The sequence below is a fragment of the Oncorhynchus keta genome, chromosome 28 (genome assembly GCF_023373465.1).
Source record: "Oncorhynchus keta strain PuntledgeMale-10-30-2019 chromosome 28, Oket_V2, whole genome shotgun sequence".
In the NCBI taxonomy this organism is placed as follows: domain Eukaryota; kingdom Metazoa; phylum Chordata; class Actinopteri; order Salmoniformes; family Salmonidae; genus Oncorhynchus; species Oncorhynchus keta.
Window position 1 is genome coordinate 40,345,246 of NC_068448.1, and position 11,317 is coordinate 40,356,562.

General features: G+C 49.6%; 1 protein-coding gene across 1 annotated transcript; it reads left to right on the forward strand.

Annotated features, from left to right (window-relative positions):
* Nucleotides 1-8,179: 8,179 nt before the first annotated feature.
* LOC127913026 (protein TsetseEP-like) lies at nucleotides 8,180-8,890 on the forward strand. The gene has a single exon (XM_052484225.1). The coding sequence runs from the start codon at nucleotides 8,180-8,182 to the stop codon at nucleotides 8,888-8,890; it is 711 nt and encodes a 236-aa protein (XP_052340185.1).
* The last annotated feature ends 2,427 nt before the right edge of the window (nucleotides 8,891-11,317 follow it).

Genomic DNA, 11,317 nt, shown 5'->3' on the forward strand with positions numbered 1-11,317 from the left:
AGTAGCTTCCAATTGGGTAAGTCCACACTCTTCTCTCCCATAATACATATTTCCTCTCCTCTAATTACTCCTGGTCAGTAGTTTATCTCCAGGGCTGTCCACTCCTAAACTGACGTTAAAGGAGTCAAAAACATTATTTTTCTGTGTTTTATATACACCATTAGGTGTATATAGACTGACCAGGTGAATCCAGGTGAAAGCTAGGATCCCTTTTCGACGACACCACTTCAATCAGTGTAGATGAAGAGGAGGACACAAGTTAAAGAAGGATTTCTAAGCCTTGAGGCAATTGAGACATTTTTTGTACGTGTGTGTGTGTTGTGCCGTTCAGAGGGCGAATGGGCCAGACAAAAGATTGAAGTGCCTTTGAACAGGGTATGGTAGTAGGTGCCAGGCGCACCGGTTTGTTTCAAGAACTGCCACGCTGCTGGGTTTTTCATGCTCAACCGTTTCCCGTGCGTATCAACACCCAAAGGATATCGAGCCAACTTGACGCAATTGGAGTCAACATGGACCAGCGTTCCTGTGGCACGCTTTCGACACCTTGTAGAGTCCATGCCCCGGCGAATTGAGGCTGCTATGGGGTGGCAACCATCCTCCTCAGTGAATTCCATAAAAATAGTGAAACATTAAAAAAGTTATCTTTTTTAGATAAAACTGTACTAAATATATTCACGTCACCAAATTATTTATTAAACAGACTGTTTTGCAATGAAAGTCTATTGTAGCCTCAACAGCAGGCACCATATTGTATTTTTTTCCACTTTCACTTAGCTAGTGAGTGCAGCTAGCTAGTTTACCCTATTCAAACACCCAGCTCAAACAGAGATAGATGCTATTTTTAGCTAGCTGGCTATGGCTATCCAACACTGGAACTCTTCCATGTCAAGGTAAGCTTTTGGTTTTATAATTGTATTGCCACCGGGGCCCGCCGGTGTACCTGCTGAACTGCTTGCTGGCTGTAAAATGCGCTGCATGATTGTAGCGGGTTTACATAAGTTTTCAGACCCTTTGCTATGACACTCAAAATTCAGCTCAGGTGCATCTTAAAGGACTCTCGTAAAATGAGCAACAAGATTCTCTGGTCTGATAAAACCAAGATTGAACACTCGGCCTGAATGACAAACTTCACGTCTGGAGGAAACCTGGAACTACAGGGAAGCATGGTGGTGGCAGCATCATGTTTTTCAGAGGCAGGGACTGGGAGACTAGTCAGGATTGAGGGAAAGATGAACGGAGCGAAGTAAAGAGAGATCCTTGATGAAAACCTGCTCATGCGCGCTTAGGAACTCAGACTGGGGGCGAAGGTTCACCTTCCAACAGGACAACAACCCTGTTCCTGTTCCCAAGAAAGCTAAGGTAACTGAGCTAAACAACTACCGCCCCGTAGCACTCACTTCCGTCATCATGAAGTGCTTTGAGAGACTAGTCAAGGACCACATCACCTCCACCCTACCTGACACCCTAGACCCACTCCAATTTGCTTACCGCCCAAATAGGTCCACAGACGATGCAATCTCAACCACACTGCACACTGCCCTAACCCATCTGGACAAGAGGAATACCTATGTGAGAATGCTGTTCATCGACTACAGCTCGGCATTTAAAAAAAAAAAAAAAAAATATGCCATTTAGCAGACGCTTTTATCCAAAGCGACTTACAGTCATGTGTGCATACATTCTACGTATGGATGGTCCCGGGAATCGAACCCACTACCCTGGCGTTACAAGCGCCATGCTCTACCAACTGAGCTACAGAAGGACCATTTAACACCATAGTGCCCTCCAAGCTCGTCATCAAGCTCGAGACCCTGGGTCTCGACCCCGCCCTGTGCAACTGGGTACTGGACTTCCTGACGGGCCGCCCCCAGGTGGTGAGGGTGGGCAACAACATTTCCACCCCGCTGATTCTCAACACTGGGGCCCCACAAGGGTGCGTTCTGAGCCCTCTCCTGTACTCCCTGTTCACCCACGACTGCATGGCCAAGCACGCCTCCAACTCAATCATCAAGTTTGCGGACGACACAACAGTGGTAGGCTTGATTACCAACAACGACGAGACGGCCTACAGGGAGGAGGTGAGGGCCCTCGGAGTGTGGTGTCAGGAAAATAACCTCACACTCAGCGTCAACAAAACTAAGGAGATGATTGTGGACTTCAGGAAACAGCAGAGGGAACACCCCCCTAGTTTTAAGTTCCTCTGCGTACACATCACAGACAAACTGAATTGGTCCACCCACACAGACAGCATCGTGAAAAAGGCGCAGCAGCGCCTCTTCAACCTCAGGAGGCTGAAGAAATTCGGCTTGTCACCAAAAGCACTCACAAACTTCTACAGATGCACAATCGAGAGCATCCTGTCAGGCTGTATCACCGCCTGGTACGGCAACTTCTCCGCCCACAACCGTAAGGCTCTCCAGAGGGTAGTGAGGTCTGCACAACGCATCACCGGGGGCAAACTACCTGCCCTCCAGGACACCTACACCACCTGATGTCACAGGAAGGCCATAAAGATCATCAAGGACAACGACCACCCGAGCCACTGCCTGTTCACCCCGCTATCATCCAGAAGGCGAGGTCAGTACAGGTGCATCAAAGCTGGGACCGAGAGACTGAAAAACAGCTTCTATCTCAAGGCCATCAGACTGTTAAACAGCCACCACTAACATTGAGTGGCTGCTGCCACCACACTGACTCAACTCCAGCCACTTTAATAATGGGAATTGATGGGAAATTATGTCAAATATATAACTAGCCACTTTAAACAATGCTACCTAATATAATGTTTACATACCCTACATTATTCATCTCATATGTATATGTATATACTGTACTCTATATCATCTACTGCATCTTTATGTAATACATGTATCACTAGCCACTTTAACTATGCCACTTTGTTTACATACTCGTCTCATATGTATATACTGCACTCAATACCATCTACTGTATCTTGCCTATGCCGCTCTGTACCATCACTCACTCATATATCTTTATGTACATATTCTTTATCCCCTTACACTTGTGTCTATAAGGTAGTAGTTTTGGAATTGTTAGCTAGATTACTTGTTGGTTATTACTGCATTGTCGGAACTAGAAGCACAAGCATTTCGCTACACTCGCATTAACATCTGCTAACCGTGTGTATGTGACAAATACAATTTGGTTTGATTTGATTTGAAGCACACAGCCAAGACAACTCATGAGTGGCTTCAGGACAATTCTCTGAATGTCCTTGAGTGGCCCAGCCAGAACCTGGACTTGAACCCAATCGAACATCGCTGGAAGGACCTGTGCAGCGATGCTCCCCATCCAACCTGACAGGGCTTGAGAGGATCTGCAGAGAATAATGGGAGAAACTACGCAAATATAGGTGTGCCAAACTTTTAGCGTCATACCCAAGAAGACTCAAGGTTGTAATGGCTGCCAAAGGTGCTTCAACAAAGTATTGAGTAAAGGGTCTGAATACTTATGTAAATGTGATATTTCAGTTTTTTATTTGAATACATTTGCTAAAATGTCTAAAAGCCTGTTTTTGCTTTGTCATTATGGGGTATTGTGTGTAGATGAGGGGAAAAAGTGATTTAATCCATTTTAGAATAAGTCGTAATGTAGCAAAATGTGGAAAAAGTGAAGGGTTTTAAAACATTTCCGAATGCACCGTATGACTGCTAATTCAGTGAACTCTCAAATGGTTAAATATCTCCGGGGACGAGATGAAGAGATAGGACCACTATTACTGTAACACCACCGTTGCATGGTTCCACTTGCCAAATTCCACGACGGCTATGACCGAAAAGCATTTCAGTGGACAATAGGATTTTTCCGTGAGAGAGTATCTTTACAGTTTGCGCTTAAAAGTGTGTGTGGTATCTCTTCTGCATACTCACTCTCTGACATTGTCTCCTGCGGTGTGGCTGTATTGTATGAGTGCTGCAGTCTTGACCTTTGCTCCCGTGGCCCCCTGCCCTGTCCCGGTGGCCCTGTGGCCCTAGAGGCTGCAAATCCCCTCCAACACAAACGGGGCTGTTGTGACACGACAGAGATAAGCCCTGCCGCTCCCAGACAAAACACACTCACAGGGCCGTGGGAAAAGAGAGGCCAGCTGCAATTTAGGAGAGTGTGTGGGTATAACAATGTGTGTGTAGGGTCTGTGTGTGTGTGTGTGTGTGTGTGTGTGTGTGTGTGTGTGTGTGTGTGTGTGTGTGTGTGTGTGTGTGTGTGTGTGTGTGTGTGTGTGTGTGTGTGTGTTTGTTTGCGTGTGGATGTGTGTGTCCATGCATGTGTGTTTTTTTCTGACTGCGTTCACACCTTGCCCGACTGCGTTCAACGTTCCTCTGGACGTGGGCACCGTAAGGTTGTTTTGTCCCGTGCTTGAGCAACATTTCCACACACACTGACTGACTACTTCCTGGTTGACAGTGAGAGTGGATATGAAGCTAAACCGAGGAGGGGAAAACAAACTAGAAAAGGAAGAGGGAAAAAGGAGCAGAAATAGAGGGATGTGGCCCAAGGACAAAAAGAGGAAAGGACTACGTAGACATATACTACATAATACCCAGGGGAAAGGAAAAGAGACTCATCTCAATGCACAGAGATCCATTGAATCTTACAGAAAACTCCGTAGGGGAATGGGATGGGTGTATTGGGGAGGAATGGATCTGCTGGAGGGAGGGAAAGAGAGAGAGGGAGGGAGGAGACTGTGTTACGGGGATAAGGAATCCTCCTAAGGGGGATAGGGACGTGTGCCAGAGGGATTGAACAGAGAGGCGTGTTGTGTTTTAAGGATAGGTAAGCCAACTGGAGCAATGGAGAGAATGCGTTAGATGAGTAGGTGTGTTCGAGGGATAAGGGAGGGGTGTGTTGGATGGAGGGAGGATGAGGATGAGGAAAGGAGGAAGAAGATGGGGGGATCCCCTAGGGACAGTAAATAGGCTTATGTAAGCCCCCCAGCCTAGCAGATGAGAGGAGAGCAGAGCAGTCAGTCACAGAGGGTTACTTCTGTTGAAATGAGCATGCAGACACCAGCAATGCTGGCCAACATCCCAGACAGCTCCCCTAAGTCCACACACACACACACACACACACACACACACACACACACACACACACACACACACACACACACACACACACACACACACACACACACACACACACACACACAGACACACAGACACACAGACACACGCACACACATACCTCACACACACACATTCTCACACACACACATTCTCACACACACACATACACACACACACACACACACACACACACACACACACACACACACACACACACACACACACACACACACACACACACACACACACACACACACACACACACACACACACGCAGACCCAGACACAGACACACAGACAATCCCTCACACAGACACACACACAGACACACACGCCCCAGTACCACTTTCTCATCTTTAACACTGCTACCTCAGATCCAGACCAGATGAGAGGAGAGTTAGTTCTACACCCTCACACACACCGCTCTGTCATAAAACACACACCGCTCTGTCATAAAACACACACACCTGCTGAAGTTGGTGAGAGGGGAACAGGTGCACTCATAAGAGCAGCTTTAACAAGAGGAAAATCCCCTCATCACATGATACAGTTCTCTTAGCCAGAGAGGTTGACTTACAGCTCATCTGTGAGGTGATTTACAACCAAAACAATGTTCCATAGGGATACACACTGAGATCCTCAAGAAAACGTTCACTCCATTTAGCCTGCCTCCACGATAACCGTAGCAGATCACTAACCAGATCGCACAGCAAAGCTCTCACTCCTCCCCATTACACCCCTACGTTACCCCAACCATGTCCCAATCATGCATCTAACCAACTACCTCTACACCCCCCCCGCCCGTCATACCCACACACACACCAAACACACACGAACAGGCACGCACACACACACACGCACGGACACAAGCACACACACGTTCTCATAATGCCCCCCAACACACTTGAAACACCGCACTCGCAAGGAGTGGCCACGAAAGCCAGAAAGGTATCGGATGACATCATTCCATTCATTTAGAGGGCGGGGAGGAGCGAAGAGGGGAGAGGAGGAATGGGAATCATTAGAGGAGGTTAAAGACTAGCATGTGCTGTGTGAGAGACGGCAGTGCGATGCAGGCTGCCAGTCACACGGCCAATCACATCGGCCCCAAGACAGACGCAACGAAGACACAGAGAAGCGACAGACCGTCAAGACATCCTCAGAGGCACCATCCACCTCAGTAAGCACAGCCTTGCTATTGCGAAAGGCCGCCATAGGCAGACATGGCTCTCAAGAGAAGACAGGCTATGTGCTCACTGCCCACAAAATGAGGTGGAAACTGAGCTGCACTTCCTAACCTCCTGCCCAATGTATGACCATATTAGATTACACAGATCCACAAAGAATTCGAAAACAAATCCAATTTCGATAAACTCCCATATCTACTGGGGGAAATTCCACAGTGTGCCATCACAGCAGCAAGATTTGTGACCTGCCACAAGAAAAGGGCAACCAGTGAAGAACAAACACCCTTGTAAATACAACCCATATTTATGATTATTTATTTTCCCTTGTGTTACTTGAACCATTTGTACATTGTTACAACACTGTATATATACATACATACAGTATATATAAAATGACATTTGTAATGTCTTTATTGTTTTGAAACTTCTGTATGTTTAATATTTACTGTTCATTTTTATTGTTTATTTCACTTTTGTATATTATCTACCTCACTTGCTTTGGCAACGTTAACACATGTTTCCCATGCCAATAAAGCCCCTTGAATTGAGAGAGAGAGAAAGAGAGAGAGAGAGAGAGAGAGAGAGAGAGAGAGAGAGAGAGAGAGAGAGAGAGAGAGAGAGAGAGAGAGAGAGAGAGAGAGAGAGAGAGAGAGAGAGAGACGTTGAGCAGTGGGAGAGTGAAAGAGTATCAGTCAAAGAAAGATCCAAAAGGCTGAAAGAGAGGGAGAGAGAGCGAAAGATTGTCTGAGAGCCTCTATGCGCTGTCCCACCCCCTGACTGGTCAGGGGAGGGAGAGTGAGTCATGGAAGAGTAGCAGGAAAGTAACTATATGAGGGAGTGGTTTAGCCTGTGCGTGTGCGTATGCGAGCATGACAGAAGCATCATCATGACAATCTTTCTCTTACACACACTGTGTCCATCCTGGGTTAGCCAGTATAGGCTTCTACCCTGAGGAACATCACTGTCACCTCCTCTCTCTGTCATCCTTCAGAGAACACGCAGCATCCGTCTGCATGGCTGTTGATCAGAGGAACCATGGACCATAACAAACCACTCAACTGGACCACAACTGGACCACACTGTGACTTACCCTGAGGACACACATACACACACACACACCCTGATGAGCTCATCATCGCTTGGTAAATGAAACCTTAAGTGTTTCTGATTTGAAGAGGGTGACACACAGCGAAACCACCAAGATCAAGACAAAACGGAAGGGTCATGAAAGGTTGCAACCGAAATCGATGAGTCACTCGCCCACTTTTTAATATCTGAGCCATCAGCTCCACCCATATGTACCGTATTCCTGTTAATAAGTGCAGAATGATTCATTTAACTACATGGTGTGTTCCCCTTTTTTTGGGCCCATTTCCCTTCCTTTCCGTCTCTTAATCTCTTCCACGCTCCTCTCTCTTTCATGTCTTCATCAATGTTTCTGTTCCCCGACTCACCTCTCTGAACTGGTGCCGGCGTGGGTTTTAAAGTGCTGCTTTTAAAGATTAAAGCTGCTTTTAATTCTCAACATTGAATCCAGACTTCAGACATGAGACACCCAGAAAGCAAAGCCCTGACCCCTCTCCTTTTTCCACATTACCTGCTTCATGACAGCTGGGTATAGGTGGGGGGGGGGATGGGGGGTGGCACGGACGAAGGGCACTGACACTCAATGATGGCAAACGCCTCCCATCCATCGCCCTATGCGTCCGTCCCCCATCCGCATTTCACCCCCCCCCTCACCTGCTTTCCTTTCCTCCTCGTTCTCTTTCTCTCTCTCCCTCCCGTCGTTTCCGATCACCCCGCGGGATCCTTTCTTCTCTGGTCTTTGATCTGTTTTCCTGATCTCTTCCAGAGGGACGTGTGTGGGCCCTGATCTAACCTGCTGCTGTTTCCCTACTGCCACACACAATGCCTTGGCTTCAGCCTAAGCCTCACCCGTACCCTCTGCCCCAGCCTCACCCGTACTCTCTGCCCCAGTCTCGTCCTTACCCTCTGCCCCAGCCTCACCCATACCCTCTGCCACAGTCTCGCACTTACCCTCTGCCCCAGCCTCACCCGTACCCTCTGCCCCAGCCTCGGCCTTACCCTCAGCCCCAGCCTCGTCCTTACCCTCAGCCCCAGTCTCGTCCTTACCCTCTGCCCCAGCCTCACCCGTACCCTCAGCCCCAGCCTCGCCCTTACCCTCAGCCCCAGCCTCGTCCTTACCCTCAGCCCCAGCCTCACCCGTACCCTCAGCCCCAGCCTCGTCCTTACCCTCAGCCCCAGCCTCACCCGTACCCTCAGCCCCAGCCTCGTCCTTACCCTCAGCCCCAGCCTCGTCCTTACCCTCAGCCCCAGCCTCCTTACCCTCAGCCCCAGCCTCACCCGTACCCTCAGCCCCAGCCTTCACCCGTACCCTCAGCCCCAGCCTCGTCCTTACCCTCAGCCCCAGCCTCACCCGTACCCTTACCCCAGCCCCAGTACCCTCAGCCCCAGCCTCAATACCCTCAGCCCCAACCACCTTCCCTCAGCCCCAGCCTTTCCCCTCCCCTCAGCCCCATCTTGTCCTTTCAGCCCCAGCCTCAAGTGACCCTCAGCCCCAGCCTCTCCTACCCTGACCAGCCCAGGTTGTACCCGTGAGACCTCATCAGCCTCGCGGAATCAACATAGTCTTAGCCCCCAAGGAGAGGTAACCACCTTCCCTTTTCTCTGTTTCCCCAAACACTAACGTCTTCAATCCACCTTTGCTGAAGTGATCACCACCAGGCCAACCACCACCATCCCGACCACCACCGCCCAACCACCAACACCCAACCACCACCACCCAAGGAGAGATGTGAGCCCCAAACACTAACACCCAACCACCACCACCCAACCACCACCACCGCCCAACCACCAACACCCAACCACCACCACCCCACCACCACCACCCAACCCACCACCCAACCACCAACACCCAACCACCACCACCCGACCACCACCACCCAACCACCGCCCAACCACCAACACCCAACCACCACCACCCGACCACCACCACCCAACCACCACCCAACCACCGCCCAACCACCAACACCCAACCACCACCACCCACCACCACCGCCCAACCACCAACACCCAACCACCACCACCCGACCACCACCACCCAACCACCACCCAACCACCGCCCAACCACCAACACCCAACCACCACCACCCGACCACCACCACCCAACCACCACCACCCGACCACCACCACCCAACCACCACCCAACCACCCTGATCTCCTTCAGATCCATGGGGAGCACCCCTGCGTATGAGTCCATCTGGACCTGTCAGCACTCCAAACACACCGTCCAAATATCCAAAATGATAAGGCAGAGACTATTTACTGGTATAACAGAAACATCTTTACTACAAGCAGCTGCATGGGGAGATCTACCTCTGATTTCACAGGGAAGAACTCCAAGAGTAAATGGCTCCATGTCCCTTATATAGTGAGAGGTGGTAATACAATCGTTTTGTTTACACAACAGTTCTTTCAATACGTCCACAGTTCCGGAACACAATGGCCTTGTGCTAAGGTGCAGACATACCAGGCGTCATAACATCACAGTCCAACTCAGAACATAATCCCTTGAGAAGTTACAACAGCTCACCCCAAACTCTGCCACCACAACACTTACACAACCCACATCAAAACAGCCCGTCCCGACCGACCGACACGCACGCATGTCTTTTCGAAGCCCTCCATCTCCATTGCTCTCAAGCAAATACCCACCTCCACATACACACATACACACACACACACACACACACACACACACACACACACACACACACACACACACACACACACACACACACACACACACACACACACACACACACACACACACACACCACACACCTGGGAAGGCTCCCTCATCTGCAGTTTATGCCTAGTCTTTCCTGGCAGACCAGACTCCGTTACTCGATAATAGTAATAACCATATAACTGTAGAGCTGAACACTGAGCACCTGATCTCCATCTCCACCGAGAAACATTCCTCGGCTCCACTTCCTGCCTGTCAGCCAATCACAGGCCAGGGAGGCACGTCTGCTCTTATCAGGAGGAAGATCCCGCCCCTGTCTGGCAAACGCTGCCACCAGATGGCTGGCAAGGTGAAACCAATGATACACAAACGACTGCAGCATCACATGTCCTCTGCATTGTGAGGACTCCACGTCATCATTTGGTGTATTTCATATCCTTTCCTTGTTTTAATTCTATTTCCTGGGCCCTTCCATCACCTTAATCCTTCACCTCGCCGTGACCACTGTTTCTTTATCACTCTCCTGCTCCCTAAACCCTTCTCTCCCTCCTCCCTGCCTCCCCCCTATGCTCCTCCCCCCCCATGCTCTCCGCTCCCTCTGTGGTTAACTGTGATGGGTGTGTGTGTACGGCGTCTTTCTGTGTTGAAGCAGTTAAACTCTCTCTCCGTCTGACCCTCATTGGTAAAGCAGATGTGTGCCTGGACCCTCCATTAACAGCAGGTCTTAACACTCTCCATATTTCTTCCCTTTCTCCACTTGTGTGTGTGTGTGTGTGTGTGTGTGTGTGTGTGTGTGTGTGTGTGTGTGGGTGTGTGTGTGTGTGTGTGTGTGGGTGTGAGTGGGTGTGTGTGGGCGGGCGTGCGTGTGTGTGTGTGTGTGTGTGTGTGTGTGTGAGGGGTGTGTGTGTGTGTGTGTGTGTGTGTGTGTGTGTGTGTGTGTGTGTGTGTGTGTGTGTGTGGGCGGGCGTGCGTGCGTGTGTGTGTGTGTGTGTGTGTGCGTGTGTGTGTGTGTGTGTGTGTGTGTGTGTGTGTGTGTGAGAGAGAGAGCAAGAAAGAAAGAGATAAGTAGAACTCGCTCCGTCTTTGATTTAAAATGGAGGCAACTCAAATGCTATTGGCCTGTGTTGAGAGAGTGGACTTGGCAGACAGGGGCCTCTGTGCAGAGACAGAGAGAGAGAGAGAGAGAGACCGCGAGAGAGAGAGAGAGAAAGAGAGAGAAAGATGGATGTAAGCACAGTCACAGGTCATTGTGAGATGATTTATATATTCATACATTC